At 56.9% G+C, this 15,487-nt stretch overlaps 3 protein-coding genes across 3 annotated transcripts; 1 reads left to right on the forward strand and 2 right to left on the reverse strand.

Moving 5' to 3' along the window:
- Positions 1 to 170: 170 nt before the first annotated feature.
- On the reverse strand, positions 171 to 4,834 carry CDEST_00899 (uncharacterized protein; the record flags this gene model as incomplete). The annotated part of the gene is made up of 2 exons (XM_062917058.1): positions 3,288 to 4,834; positions 171 to 3,214 (listed from the first exon to the last, which is right to left on the reverse strand). Exons 1-2 carry the CDS (start codon positions 3,595 to 3,597, stop codon positions 171 to 173), a joined length of 3,354 nt encoding a protein of 1,117 aa, XP_062773109.1. The 5' UTR covers positions 3,598 to 4,834.
- Positions 4,835 to 6,735: 1,901 nt separating this feature from the next.
- On the forward strand, positions 6,736 to 7,182 carry CDEST_00900 (uncharacterized protein; the record flags this gene model as incomplete). Its single annotated transcript, XM_062917059.1, has 1 exon — positions 6,736 to 7,182. One exon carries the CDS (start codon positions 6,736 to 6,738, stop codon positions 7,180 to 7,182), a length of 447 nt encoding a protein of 148 aa, XP_062773110.1.
- Positions 7,183 to 9,495: 2,313 nt separating this feature from the next.
- CDEST_00901 (uncharacterized protein) lies at positions 9,496 to 12,528 on the reverse strand. Its single transcript, XM_062917060.1, has 2 exons — positions 11,122 to 12,528; positions 9,496 to 11,041 (listed from the first exon to the last, which is right to left on the reverse strand). The coding sequence occupies exons 1-2, from the start codon at positions 11,592 to 11,594 to the stop codon at positions 10,012 to 10,014; spliced, it is 1,503 nt and encodes a 500-aa protein (XP_062773111.1). The 5' UTR covers positions 11,595 to 12,528; the 3' UTR covers positions 9,496 to 10,011.
- Positions 12,529 to 15,487: the final 2,959 nt, after the last annotated feature.

A 15,487-nucleotide genomic window follows, 5' to 3' on the forward strand; every position in this document is an offset into this window, starting at 1 on the left:
GTCTCCTCATCCATCACCATCAGGTCGTGCTGTTCTCCCATCGCTGTAATCTAACCGTGCTTCCAAACCAGGGTATCTACCGATATTTTGTGTGAAAAAGAAGAAAAAAAAAGGAACAAAAATGAGGAACAATGGAAGAAACGGTGTGCTGCACCCGCCGCTCCGTCATCTCATGCGTCTCTCGCGCGGTTTTGCAGCTTCCGCATCGCTTCCCGGTGCAGCTCAAACATCTCGCCGCTCTGCATGCTCCTCGTGAAGGCCTGTTCGGACCGCTCCTTATCGAGTCTCTCCTTCTCCTTCCGCTTGGTTTCCGCTTCCTTTTGGCTCATCATGAAGCTCCGCTGCAGGTCGATGTTCCTCTGCATGTCGGCCTCGCGAGCGACATTCTGGCTGGCGAGGTTCGTTGCGCTCGGCGAACGGTACATGCCCAGACTCAGGTCGCGGCCGTTTGCACCGGCAGGAGATGTGGCCATCCCCGCGCGGAGATCGGCTCGGACCGAGTTGCGGAAGCTGGCCAGCCTGGCGTCGCGGGCCTCTTGCGACGGTGCGTTGGAGTTCCGCATGGGCTGGTGGGAATCAAAGGCGACGCTCTCAGCCGACATGCCAGGCATGAACGTCCCGCTCGCCGGCCTGGGGTCTCCCACGGACGACTGGATCGTTCCGAAGCTGCTCTGACGGCGGATCATCGCCTTGCGTTGGCTCAGAGGAAGGTCGTCCAACGAGGCTGATGGGACTTGCTGCGGGTAGACAGGGTAGTTGTACATACAACCAGACTCGCTCGATACCCGGTAGGCCGCGGGGGGGATCTCGGGCATCGTGTTGACACCAGTCAAGATCCCGTACGTCTTGTTGTGCAGTGCGACGCTTCGTTGAGCGATGAGGCTCTGGGGGCTGTTGTAGGACACAATCCCTGGAGGCGGAGGCGGCCGTTCGAAGGCGACGGGTGTGGCGGGAGAAACGGCGCCGGACACAGGTCCGGAGCTGTCACTCTTCGTGCTCGCTGCTTTGGGGGGCACCTGCACGTCTTCCTCCGCTATGGGCTCAAACTGCGTCTTGCTCGACGCACGACGATGTGAATGGTAGGAGCTGTTCCTCGAGTGACCGCGGCTCGGCGTGTAGTTTGACAAGGGTCTCTGCATGGGGCCGGGCGACCTGGTTGGCACTGGGGCTGGCGTGGCAGACAATGCCGTTTCCTGCAACTCATCCACGTGCACAGGAGCCGGGGCCTCGCGTGATTGCGGTCTGCTGCCGCCCACTTGCAAGGTCTCTGGCTCGGGTGCCTCTGCATGGCTTAGGTGTTTGGCCCACTCGTTTGTCCGATAGTGAAGCGCAACGTTGGAGAAGCCAGACGGCAGACGATCTTGTGTCAGGTTCACAGGTGCAGAGTCAACCGAGGTCACGGACTTGCCCTGCTGGGAAGACGCCGCTGACTTCCGGCTCGGTACGGGGCTCGAATGCTCTTGTTGCTTCGGGGGGGTGTCCTTGGCAGCCTCGACGCCGGATCGGTTGGTCTCCTCCGTCGGCATCTCTGTAACGACCGGGGGCTGAGTTGGAGCATCACTCGCGACCGTCATCGCCGAGGCTCGCTTTCCGATACTCCCTACACTCGTGCTTCGCCGAGATGCGGATGTCGATCTCCGCTGCGGGGTCTGGTTCCCCGGCTGCCCTTCAGCAAGTTGGGCGTTGATCTCGATGCTGCGGCTCCGGTGGTGGGGAACCCCATTGTCAGTGCTTCCACCGCTGTCGTTCTGAGTGTCGATTGTCGCTGCAATAGAGCCGACGTCATCATCTCTTGGCTGTCGCAGAATTGCCAGCTCGTCGCCACGTCCGTCTTCATTGCGAAGCGACGAAGTCGTGCGCTGAGAGACTCTCCGCATGAGTTGTGCCGAGCTACGGGAGAGACGCTTTGCGAAAGAACTTCTCTTGCTCCCAATATCCGCTTGGTCTTCGTCATCGTCGGCGAATGTCGCGATGGTGGATCGGTCCTCTTTCTCTCTCGCCATGCTCTCTTCGGGATCCGGAAATCTGAACGGCAAAGGCACCACTTCGGGAACTGGGACCACTTCTGCTCCGCTCTCGACAGCAGCGGTGGCTTGTTGTGCTGCCTTCTCGTCGACCGCTCTGTCCATGGCGTCGGAGTCTGTGATGATATCGTCCGGGGCAACTCGAACTGTCACCATGCCGTCCTTCTCTTTCTCCGAAACCATCAGACCCGAGGCCATCGGCTTAGGAGGGACCGCAGGAGGGACATCTGGGCCTGCCATTTCGACCGCTGGTAAGGCTTGTGACCGAGGGGTCGCCGCACCGTGGCTATATTGAGTTCCCTTTTCGCTGTCGCTGTCGCGGGCGAAGCCGGAGTCGTGGTCCGAGCCGTTTGACACGTTATCTCCGTGGACCCTCTCCCATGCCCGCCGCTCGCGAGCTGTTCGAGCCTCGAGTTCCTTGCCGATGTTCGACTCTTCCTCGTCGCGAGCACGCTGCGCCTCGGCCAGTTCGGCGTCTCGCTTGGCGCGTCGATCCTTGATGACGTTCCACAGCCTCTTCTGGGAAATGATGCCAATGCAGAAAATTACGATTATTGCGGCAATCTCAACGCGAATACCCTTGGTCAGCGGGTACGTGTCGGCACCCATTGGGAAGAGGTCGTTGTTCAAATCCCAGACGTAGGCCCAGAACTCCTTCAACCCGGCGCGGCTGAAGCAATCGATGCCGAGCACAGTTGCCGTGGCGCCACTGAACGAAATCATGATCATGAGCGCCCAGTCCCGTGTCCATCGGGTGAAATACGTCGCGAATCCTGCCAGGGAGAGAACAATGATGAGGATGACTTTGCCAATGCCCGAAAGCAAACCGCCGTCATGGAGGCACAGAAGCCACATAGCTATGCAGAACCCACCGAGAGCGCACGCCAGACACTCTGTGATTTCCTTGAAAAACCAGGAAGAAAGAACGCCGGCGAGAACAGCCGGTAAGAAGGCGGCGACGACGTAGGCTCCCTGGGACGCATTGGAGACTGGGATGACCATGACATAGACGATCAAAACCGATATGCCGAGACCGACGACGTAGGCGACCGAGAAGGCATTGTGCAAGACCGTATTTTTGATACCAATCAGGGTGTAAACGACGCCAGTACAAAGCAGTATCACGCCAGCCACGGCCCAGCCGGGCGTTATGGTCGGCTCAATGGGCAGCTGGCCCTCGGGGATAGTGGCTGGAACAACGGTCAGTCTCATCCGAGATTCGATCAACTACATCAAAGGCACTGTCAAGTGAAGCCGACGTACTGTTGAAGAGGCTAGAGCTATCAAGGGTGCTGCCTCCACCAGACACAGTTGGGATGGCCGAGGGACTAGAGAGAATGCTGGAGAAAGGAACCGAGTCCGTGATGGTGACTGATGCTGAGCTTATCAACGACGATGACGACGTCGTGGTGACAGGGTCGCGTGTGTTTCCGGATCGAATAGAAGAGGTTAAGACGGCGGTTGTCGAGGCATCGCTCTCCTGTCGTTTAAACGGAACCGCGACATGGGCAACGACGATCTGAAGGCAGAGAATGAGAACACCCCAAGTAATCAGGTGATTCCGTCTCGCCATGGTGACTCTCTTGCCCTTGAGTATCGAGAACAAATGATCCAAGTGGTGTGTCCAAATGCGATCACAATGGCGTGTGGTCGGAGACGGTGAGTACCCGTCGTGATGACTGGCGACGTCCAAAGAGTGAGGGATGTCGGCGAGGAGGCAAACGCCGGAGGAAACACGCAAACGGAGGAGGAGGAGGAGGAGGAGGAGGAAGGGCCAGGGAAGGCGGTGGTATTATTAGTCCAGTAGACAATGGCCAGCCAGCATCAACCTGAGCCCCAGAGACCAGTGGGGGTTTTGAGACAAGAGACAGCTCTGAGAGCTGACGGAAGAGAAGAGGAGGGAAGGACAAGAGAGACAGGGGCAGGGGAGAGCCCAGATGTCGTGGGGTGGAGTCGAGACCCGGAGGTGATCAAACTATATAGAAGGAGGAGAGGGTAATGCCGGAGGGGAAGATCCATAAGGGATGCGGACCTCGCAGGTAACACCGAGCAGGGCACCATTGGCGTACAGAGGCCATTGGTCAGATGGGTTCGTGTGTGAGAGGGCAGTGTGGCAGCTATTGCTCGTATGAAGGAACAAATCCGGCTCTCGAGCAACATACCTACCTCATAGAACCTCACTCACGGCGGCCAAGGACTGCGAAGCGCTTGCTTACAGACAGCAACCTCAGCAGTTACAACAGGGTGGATGTAAAGCATGGTGAGATCGGACGGAGGTTGAAGCTGTCTTGCATGCTCGAAAGCAGGTTCGTAACGACGAACTAGCAGCTTGGATGAGACGGGGAGAGCCAAGCGGGCAGGATTGGGAAAAATGCGGTACAAACGGAAAGACGCGCGGGTGCGGGTGCGGGTGCGGGACATGAAGACCACGGACGTGCTGAGAGAAAAGCAAAGGTGGCGGCGGGTAGACCGTACAGAGAGGGAGACGTGTTGGTCAGCCAAGAAGGCGCGAGATCCTACTTGGCAGCGTCGGATACAGCCGAGTGACCTGCGGTTCTCGGCCAGAAGATTGCCAAGAGGAGGACTCATAGAAGATGGCGGCGATGAAGACGACGGGCCCCCAAGCAAAGCAGACCGGGTGTGCCGGTTAAGCAGCCTGAAAGCAGATATTTTGCCTGCCGTACCTTGGGTTCTCTGTGGGTGAACAGCATGCGTAATGAAGCGCAAACGCTAATGGACTCTAAGGGTAGAGTCGAGGTGAGGTAAAAGGTGTGATGTGAGGCAGAAAACTTCGCGAGCGTTGCAACGAGCAGTGAGCGTGCGGCTGGCGAGCGGAGACCAACAGTCGTCGGAAGTCGAGGCGCGTTCATCCTAAATTACAGGGACAGGGGATGACCCCGGCATATCCCAGTTTGGCGTTTGACCCAGATGGGAATGCCGCAGTGAGACAACCAGGAACAGGCGCGCACACACACACACACACACACACACACACACACACACACACAAGAAAATCCCGATGGTGGGAGGAGACTTGATAGGAGGGGTGGGACTTGGTGTGACTTCGTTTGGGGGGGTGGATGGGAACGGAAGAGGACGAGGACTTTGGACGGGCAAATTGGAAGAGCAGATACAGTGGATGGGATCCTAGATTCGTTGAGATGAGAGACGGGATGGAATGGGACGGGATGTCGAAGCTTAGGCTTCCCGGGGTGTATGGTTGGGATGAGAAACGACTCGTGAGGGAAGAATCTATGGGATCGATCGAGTGAGTGAGCGAAGCTCGTGTATCGCATCGCCCGCATCCGTACCACATAGAAGAGCTCACCTCGACACCTCTCTGCCCCCCCGGTCCAGTCGTCTGTTCTCGCAGAAATGCCCGAGACGGGCGGCGGAATCCTGTGGCTCTGTTTGGCCAGTGCCACAGTGCACTGCGCAAGACGGGAGGACATAGGACAACGAGCGCATTGCATCGCAGGCCTTACGGTTGGGTCTGGTGTCAAGTTTCCGGACTGCCCCCCCCCGGCCACGTCCATCCAAGGCGGTCTTGGTGCATCGTACATGATGATGATGTGGAAATCACGTCGACTCGTTTGGCAACGCCACCCCCCTCCCTCCCCCCTTCTCTATCTCTCTCTAGAGCGTTGTCGTGTTAAGGGTATCAGTGATTCTCTACCGCCAGGGTGGTGCCGTGTCTGAAAGCGAACGCGCCTCGCCCATGTTCATGCATTGCGAGAGCTTGCTTTTCCCACTGCGCTGAATGGTACTGTGCCAATGGTTGAGATGCGGATAGGTGAGGGGGTAATTGAGAAGAAAGTCTAGATACTCGTTATGTGAATTGGTAGAATACGGAGACTGCAACGTGAGTCAGGCCCGCCGCCAGATCGGTGGCGCACCCAAAGCAAGACAAGGTCGGTGGCCGTAGATGAAATTGCCGATACTCAAGGACTTGGTTAGCAGACTAATACTGATAGGTAGCGGTGCAGCAAGAAGCAATCAATGGCTTCAGCTACCTGTAGGCTGCAGCCATGCAGTCACTGTCCGCACCTCACCTCCCATCCCCTCCCCTGCCCTGCCCTCACCTCAATGCACTCGCCCACGTCCGTTCATGGTTCAAACAGAGCAGCGACTGCCGCAAGTGGGCTGAGGGCCAGAAAAATGAACGTACGAATATGGATGGACGGATGAGAAAAAAGGTCGCGATGGGTAAAATGATGGCTGCCCCGCCGCAGCGGGACGAGGACGATCACAGTCCACCGGCGCTTTCTGGACCAAGGGCCCCGGGCCGAAAAGCAGGTAGGTGCCACACCCGAGCTACTATCAGAGTAGATCTAGAAACTAGGTACCTAACAGTACACGCTAACCGTCTAAGTGCTAGCTGCTCAACCCATCTGGAGCTTAATGGGGCCTTTAAGGAAGCAAAGTTGGAAAAAAGAAGGATAATGAAAATATCGTCAGGTACCTACGGTACCTACGTACGTACTATGCCTCCGGCGTCCGCTCGTACCTGCTCCCCCTTGCGTCGCTTCCAAGGCCGGGGGAGCTCCTCCATAGAGGTGAATCAGCGGATGGCATCGGGTGCGAACTTGGACTTGGACTCGGACTTGGACTCGGAGCCTTGACCCTTGTGACCAACTACATACACGTGGACCTTATGAATGGGCCTCCTCTTTTACAGATCGCAACATGACCCCCCCTCCCCCCTCCTGCCATGGTCCAACGATGGCCAAAACCAACTTCAACAACGAGACATGGATGTCGACCCAGTATTCCGTCTCCAGTGATCGCCCCTCGTACTTTTCTCCCTCCGCGGCGTGACGGCGCACATACTTCATCGTCCATCATCAATCCATCCATCCGTCCACTCGGCCGCCGATCGAGATGCAAGGAACACTCTCATCAACTTCTCGCCACGGCTCATGAAACCCCAGTACAATCGGGCCGGGGAAATCGCTTTGCTCTGGACCTTGTCACTCATTACTTCAACTCGGGCCACGAACCCAACGCGCGAGCTACCAAGAGTCCGGGACTCCACACAAACACACACGCGCACATTAGGCGCCGCAAACGCACTCTAGGTTTTTTTCTTTTCCCATTTAGATTGTGGACTTCTTTTAGGTTGGTTGTTTCTCTCTCTTCCTCCACCAACCTACTCTAGCTTTAGCCTCTGACATAAACTCTTCTCAGCCCGGTCTCCCCAGTGGCACCCACGGTGTCATTGAGCCGGGGTTTGGGAGAAGCACATCCCTTGTCACAAGAACGTTCACAATGACAGCTTGACTGGCAGCCCCCTGGCGCAGTCTGGAGCCAGAAAGACATTTCAACGCAACCTGTCTGATCGGCACGGAGCACCTGGCACCTCGGGATGGCCACAGATAGGCTGACGTCGCTCTTACTTCTCAATCTGTCCCCAAAGAAACAAATCGCAGAATCACAACAGCAAGCTTTGTTTCGTGGCTTGCTCCGGAATCAGTGGCTTCTGGTCTAGTCGGGATCGCACTGAGCCCAGGTTCTATTTTCTGCACTCGCCCATCACAGTATTACAACTGCCTCACCGGCGGCCGAGATTGTGACTGATTTGCGTTGAAACGGCCTTGTTTGCGAGACATCTCCCAGCAAGGCGTCTTTGGTCAGACGCGTGCGAAATTGGAGGGTCCGCCATTTCTTCGTCTATTCTCTCTCTCCCTTTCTCCCTCTCTCTCTTGCACACACACACACAGCCCAAGGGAATATTTTTCTGGTGATTTTCTGGCGGAGCTGTCAGGTTCTGCAATCAGGTGATACTGGCCTCGCCCAACAATCCACGTTGTACCTACTCCACGCTCTGCGCCTCATCGCATAAAGGGGTCCTCGCATCCCTGCCTGCTTCGATGCAAGCAAAGGCTCGTCGCATGAGCCACCCCATAGTAGGGATCCCTGGGGAATATCTCTCGTCGCTTTGTCTTAAACCTCGAAATCGGGAACCCCGTGGCTAGTTGAACTGCCGCTCGAATCGGGCAACTGATGCACTGGCGACTAATAAGCAAGGGAACGAAAAAAGCAACAGAGTAATTTCGGCGCAGCTGCGCCAGGCCGCGACGCCTCGCCGCCTCGCCGCTTGCTTCATTTGTCCCACCATCGAGCGCCGTGTCTGCGGATTCCCGTGAACCAGTGGCTCGCTCTTCAATCCCTTGGCGAGGCCTTCCGCAGCTTGACGTCGGACGAGTCTACCGAGCCATGGCCGCACGGCGCAAACAACCAAGTGGCAGAAAAATCATCCCGACCGAACTCGTCTTCTTTAGCGGTTCGTCCGACGTTGCATCGGAATGGGGGTCGGAACCTATGATATTGTCCTCGACAGGCTTCCCCTGAGAAGCCGGCTCTTGAAGAACCAACCACGTTGAACATGTCAAGGGGTTCTGCTTGCAACCATAATGTCGCTTACTTGTTCGCCGAATTCGAGTTGCAAGATTTGACGCGACTTACTCTGTTCTTCTTGTGTGAAATTCTCGCTTAGACTCTGGCCGTTGTGGCATTACGGCTCCGATCCCGGTCGTCTCATCCAGACGGACAGGTCAGCTCATGAAGCCATTTCGTCGCGTCTCGGAGGGGTTCTTGCCAGGATCGGTTCCGCTCTAGCGCCGCGATTCCAAAACGGCGGGCTCTCCTAGTTGAACGCCCAAACGGACATCGCCTGACCCGCTTCCCTGGTCGCCGTTTGGAACGTCCGCTTCCAAGTCTCTCCGTTCATGTGTCACCGAGCCTATTATACCTTGTGGGTTGTGAAGCAAAGTAATCCCTTGCCAACGAACACAATGCTATTGTACGCGGCACCCCTCGGCAGAGCTTTGGGAACCGCTCTGGACTTCCCCCAGCTTCCTACAAACTCAAACTGCCCTCGGGCCGCTCCCCTCAAGTTCCACAAGACCTAATGCGAACAACGACATGACCGCACGTGGCAGCACGGAACTGGACAGCTGGACATTCTCCCAACCTCCTCCTGCCGAGAGTCCCGTCCCCCGTTATCCGTCCCCGTCCTGGATTCTGTTGTCTATCAGGACGGCCAAACATCCGCCTCAATGTGTGTACGTGGGGTTTCATGGGCCAGGTAGAGACCAGCTCCGCCATACACATCCCAAGTGGGCGGGCGGGTGGTTCACAGCGGCGGCGAAAGGTTGCCGAATCCCATATTAAGCACCGCTGGAAGCCCAGTATGGGGGCCAAGGCTCACGTGGGAACCCCTCCGTACTTTGCCATTGCCAAGCACCACCGCGCAGCACGGCCACGGCTTATGCGATGGCACCATGGCATCCCTCGCCCGGCAATAGTGTCCGGATGCGATGTTGGGTTGGTTTGTATGACGAGAGCTGGACGCATGCCGGTGTTGTTGGTCACCGAGCCTGGAAACGGACCGCCACCCCCCCCCCCCAAAGACCGACATGCATGCGCCCTCGCAGCCCGTGGCCATACCCGCGATCTTCTTCTTCCATTCCCGGCGGCGGCGGCGGAGTACGAATAGGTGTCTGCGTGAGGGCTCGAGCTGCCGGTGACTTTCTCTACATGATGCCTCGGACAGCTCATCGAGGGCTGCCAAGGTAAGCAAGCAGTCGGGAAAGAGAGAGTGAACCGACATGTTCGTGCGAACGGACAAACGTCAGTCATGCACGACCAGGAATGATGTGGTTACTTTCCATCCCTTTCCGACGAGAATATACTCTTGGATATGGATATGGTAGCCGCCCGAGACGCTCAAGGAAGCACGAACCCGGGGTATCAGTTTGAAGGAACCTGATATGATACTACCAATGCAGAGTAGGCAATATACGTCAAAAAAGGGGTCGGTTCCGTGTTCGACCGGCACTGGATGGCTCTTGCAACACCATCAAAAAACGACCCATCCCATCCAAAACCTGTTCCATTTACTCCGCCCAAGGCCATTTCCGTCCCGAAAAGAGGATATCATGTTCCAACTCCAAGCCACCAGCTACCGTGCTAACGGTCAGCCTCGTCATCTCTTCGAAACCCGGCTCGGCGGTCTGTCCGCCGCGATTCGACTGTGGCCCATGGCCTTCCCATTACGGCTCGATCTCGTCCTTTCCGGCAACGACTTCTTCTTGCGCTTGAGCAGCCCGCGAAGCGTCTTGAAGGGAAGCACCAGCAGAGCGACCACGGCGAAGAAGGGCATCGTGATGACAGCCCATACGGACTCGACCAGCCACTGCATGAAGCCCGGCCGGGCCACGCTGTTCTTGGCTGCTGCCGCGGCGAGGGCGATGGCGTCGTTTAAGCGTGTGTCAACAGCCGCGAAGCGCGACTCGGTCTGGAACGCAAGGACAGTGGCCTTTTTCTCGTACCGCCGCACGGCCCGGTTTAACGCATCGAGATCGGGCTGGATGGCGTTGCGAACATCCCGGGCGATGGAGGCCTCTTGCTTGATCTTGGAGTTGTCCGAGTTGCCGTTCTGCTTGATCTGCGTCGGCTCCTGTCGTGACTCCAGCATCTCCAACCGGGCCATGAGTACCCTGACCTGATCCGACGTGACGCCGTCGTCCTTATAGGGGTTCACATGGACGTCTCGTTGCAACTGAATGGTCCGGCACTGGACCAGCTTCATTAGGTGCGATAGAGGACGGACCTCTGCGGCCAGCAGGAAGATTGTCAAGTTGTAGTTGGATACTAGTCCCTCCGAGGGCCGGCTCAGCTGTGCGCGGATAGCATGCAACAGGTATGCTCCCAACATCGGGAACATGAAGCACGATATCAAAGCCAGAATCTCGTGCACCCAGAGCTCGGCCAGGGCGTCTTCCTTCTTGACCCGGGGCATTGTCTTGGGGACTTGCCCCTGGACGAAGGACGTGGGCGTGGTAGGCACCTCGGGCATGTCGTCGATGCTTCCATTCGCCGTGTGGCCGTTCGCCGTCGACGTCGCCGAGGACGGGCTTCCGACGGCCTGTTCCGTCTCGCTCTCGTCATCGATGACGGCGCTTGTGTTGCTTTCGGCGCGAACTCGGACTGCTTGCGCCGAGTGATACCAGTTCCTGGGTGGCTGGTGTGTCAGCGCTCGGATGGTCCTGCCCATAGCTACAAGCAAACAGGTCAAGGAGAGCGCCGGGCTTACCATGGCTGTGTCACAGACCAGTGCAGGAACACGGCCGACAAACCCAGTAGCATGACGTCCGTCACGACGGCGCTACCATTTTGGAAAAGCAAACCTCCAACGGCAGGAAGAAGGGCAAAAGCGAGAGGAATCGAAGCCCAGTTTGACATTTCGTCAGCCGACGACGTCGACGGGATATCGCCATGTCTCGGACTCAGGAAGTCCCTTGCCTCGCTGAAGCTGTACTCGGATAAAGTTGAGCTTCTTCTCCTGCCCAGCCCTGTCTCTGCGAACGAGTTCTCGGTGGGTATGTGGCCGAAGGGCGGCCGTCGGCGCATCTGGGAAGCATCGTCTACAACCACTGTTCGCTTGAAATGGCCCGACGGCACTGGTGAAGCTGTTGTCCCAGGCGATGATATGGTCTGCTTCCTGCTAATGTTGCTCGTCGTCGTGATCGGCGAGATCGGACTCCGAGAACTGTTCTCGTCCGACATGGCGGATAGATTGGGTGGTTGTTTCTGGTCGAAAGCTTTCTTGTATTAATGCAACCCTTTGTCCGCTTCTTTGTTGGTGTTGAGCTGGTCGGTTAGATTGATGTGTTGGTCGATTACGGGACGTTCTTCGGGAAGACGTGCGAAGTGTGAGCTAGATAGGGACAGGTAGGCAGGTTGTAGGGGGGGCTTTTGAGGATTCCCCGTGCGACACACGGCGCGCCCTTGAAATCGAGAAATTTGAGGTGGAGGACTCCTTTGCCAGACTTCCTCCTGAGTCCCGGGAGAAAAGGAGAGGGAATGAGGTACGTAAAGGAGAAGGAGGAGGAGGGGAGGAATGGCCGCTAACTACAGATTAGGTATTGCGTGTCTTGGGGAGGGAGAGGTAGTGTGTAGCCGTGTGTAGCGTATGTAGCGTGTGTGCGTACGTGCGACCGAACCGGTCCTCCCAGTCTTAGCAAGGGCGAGAAGTGAAGCGCCACGAGCTGAGGATCGGTTTGGCGTTGGTATGTCGCTGGCGGCGATGGACGTGGTTTTAGTCGGGGGGCTTTGGTGGTGGCGACTTGGATCGTCTCTGGCCGTGTTTTGCTACCTACCCTAGGTAAGGTACCGGGACGTGATTGGGTGGAGGAAATTGTCCGGCGACTTTTGACTCTTGATGAGTCTCGAATGGAGTCGGCGACGTGTGGCCGAGGAAAGGTGAGGTGAAGGTGCGCCTTGCCTACCCTTGTTCCGCGTCAGGTTCAATTCCCCTCGAGGCGTCGGTTGGAACGGGACGAGGGTTCCAGGAGCCGTGGACGGGAGAAGAGCCAAGTGCAGCGTCGAGGTTCGGGGTAGAGACGGAGGCAGAGGTGGAGGCAGCTCGAGGTGGTGGCGGTGGATGTGGAGGTAGAGGTAAGCGACCAAAGTCCGAAGTACATAATAAGGTTGCGAGGATGCTCGGCCTGTGAGGTGAAGAAACGCAGGCGCAGCCTGAAAGTGCTGGGCTAAAGGATGCAAGTAAGTGCAAGCAGGGCAGGGATTCAGGCGGCCTGCATCTGGCCGAATTGTTTCATTCCAAGGGAGGTAGGTACCACTGCTTCGAACGTTCGGGCTCCAAGTACCCGCCTACCTGCCTGCCTCTCGCTCACAAGGAGGTTTTGTTAGCAGTCTGGCAGCTTTCAGAGGTAAACGAAGGCTTAGCCAGTTGGGCAATTAGTTACCTTGCTCTTTCTGCTGCTGCACGAGTCTACTGTACAGAAAGAGCATGTCATCGTTGCAGCGCTGCATCTGTAAGTATGCTGGCTGATGACCCGCCCTTTTCGATGCTGACGACAGGGATGATGATGCAGTGATGCAACCCGCCCGTGGCCGGCGCCCCCTCCCTCCCCCTCGCACCTTCCCCCGCTCCCGCTCTGCCCACGTTCGCATCCAGCCCCTGGATACCCTGTAGCATGATCCACTGTGGACGCCGGACTGGGCCGAAGGAGTTATTATTCCCCATCTCTGCCGCTTCAACCTCACCCACTTACTTCCGTTGTCCTTTTTGGCGTTCTGGTGACGATGACGGTGGTGGTTTTTCTAACAACGGAACAGAGCATCCATTGTAAGTGACTCTGCCGTGTTGCGCATGGCTTTCGTGCTTCAAGTGTCAACAGGCAGCCGCTGTCTGCTGTCTGCTGTCTGCTGTCCACAGGTAGGTAGGACATTACTTCGCTTCGGGCCAACGCCATAGGCTAGCGGGACGTGAAACCGCCATCTCATTTTACCACTTTCGCCTTCACGGCGCACGCATCCCGCATCCTCATCGTCACCGATGAGAGGTGCACTATTGCTCGATGAAAAGGACAGTGGCGTGTCAACCACCTGCAGGCTGCTACCTCTCCCCCAGAACCTTATCTGGCCTGCCGTCATGGCTTGGCGGTGTGCGTGTCCTCGATGGCCTGCGAGCCAGCCATCCTCTCTACTATCGGGGCCGGTGTCAAGGGACGAACGACCCCAGCAAGCCTCTCCTCTGCCTCGGCTCCGACTCCCATGTCCATCACGTTTCCTAGCGGTTCCGGCAGCCGAGGTTTGGAACGGGTTATGGCATCAACAACGGCAACGGCTGTGGTAGCAACCTCCTTGTACGAGCCGTGAACTCCGTTCCCGCCCCAACAAAAACAAGCTCGTCACACAACTCACCCTCTCCAACCAATCCAACCTCGCTCCTTCCTCCCGAATCACTCCCAGGCCTACACCGTGGACTGGGTGGATGACAACTAGCAGGGAAAGGGAGGGAGACCGTGTTCAACTTGTTCCTGGGTTGATATAGCGCTGACCTTGCCCCCCCCAAGACAAATGGCCGTGTGTTTGGCTTGTTCGATGGAACAGACGTATTGATCGAAGCGTCAATAGTTTTGTGGGCCATTGCTCGCCACGGGACTGCGGCCAAAGCTTCCCATAGCATCGTCTGTCCCAACCCGGCCCCATAAGCCACGAGTTGAGAGATCCACGAGTGTTAAAGGGCCGGCTTGGATGTTTCGAGTGAGCTGGGACCGCCGCGCGCCGCAGACTTCTCTTGCATCTGTGACATGCCCATTTCGGGAGACATTGATTACCAATGTCGTCAGAACACAAAAGACGATCCAGGCAACTGTGGATAAACAGCTGCCATTTAGAAATTCGCTGGCCACGGACCAGAAACGGAGCAAGACCGAGTTCCGGTGATCCGATTCGTCAGTGCAGACCTGCAGCCGCAGTATAGGGGGCCATGGCGTCCGTCACCCAAGCCAAGCGTCAGGAGCAAATGCTAAGAGATTTTCTTGTCTAAGAGACGGGTATCAGACGGAACCCCACAGTGCCACGGGAAATGTCTCGTCGACACCTAACGCGGAAGCACCAGCCACAGGCGTGAGCGACGTTCAAATTAAAGAATGGGAGGGGTTCCCGAGATTCCCTTGGCCGAAAATGGTATGAACGGTGTAACTTGTTGCGGTTATATTCGTCGACAACTCTCGGCCGGCACCATCTCCGCTGAAGTTGTGACGCGCACCTGTGATTGGCGAGTGACGTAGTCGTGGTCAATGAGCAGACCGCTTGCTGCGTGCAGCGTGCAGTTTGCTGGCTGTCTTACTGGGATAGTACGATCGGCATGGGGGATGCCTTCTTGTCTCATGCGGATATCAATAGCAAGGCGAGACACCGAAAGGCCCCGCCTAACTATTTGCGAGGGAGATGCTCTCGCTCTTCCTCACGTACGATTTGTGCTCTTGTAGCCACCATGTCACAGTGTAGTGCACTGGAGTAATGTGGTTGAACGCCCTCCCGCACGATCTCCGCCACCACCCACATGTTGTCCACGACGCCGGGATCAACTTCAGGCCATACCCAATGGCAGCGAGGCTTAGGCTAGTTATTCGATGGTGGGGGGAGGGACTAGGGATTTGCGACCCGCTACTGGTAACTGAATTGCCACAAGGGAAATCCAATTTGTTGTCCGAAAGACGGGTCGGTCGATTCTCAGGTTGTCTGTTTTGGGGTGCCTGGCAGACCAACGTTCCTGTTTCGTACCAAGGTGTTACAGCAGACAGTAACTGCTGGTAAGTTCGTGGATAAAAGGGTGTTTTTTTTTCGCCGATGACTCAGGCCGTTAGTTGGGGCCCATAAAGGTCAAGCTTTCCTGTTTCGTACTTGATTCGCAAGGCTCCAATGGCGGGCTTTGAACCAGCTGGACGGTTTGGTAGTGTATACACAGGAGAAGAGGAGGCTGGCTGTCTGGACTGTCGTGATGCCGCGGCAGCGGATAAATTGACGGGCAGATGGGCCGAGTGCTACAGTCGCGGCTTGATACGCACGAATGGTACAGTGCCGTTGCCTGAGCCACGGGGCAATGGCCGATACCGCTCCCCCAGAGTGTGTTTCTTGGAGGTGGAGAG

Source organism: Colletotrichum destructivum, chromosome 1 (genome assembly GCF_034447905.1).
Source record: "Colletotrichum destructivum chromosome 1, complete sequence".
Classification (NCBI taxonomy): domain Eukaryota; kingdom Fungi; phylum Ascomycota; class Sordariomycetes; order Glomerellales; family Glomerellaceae; genus Colletotrichum; species Colletotrichum destructivum.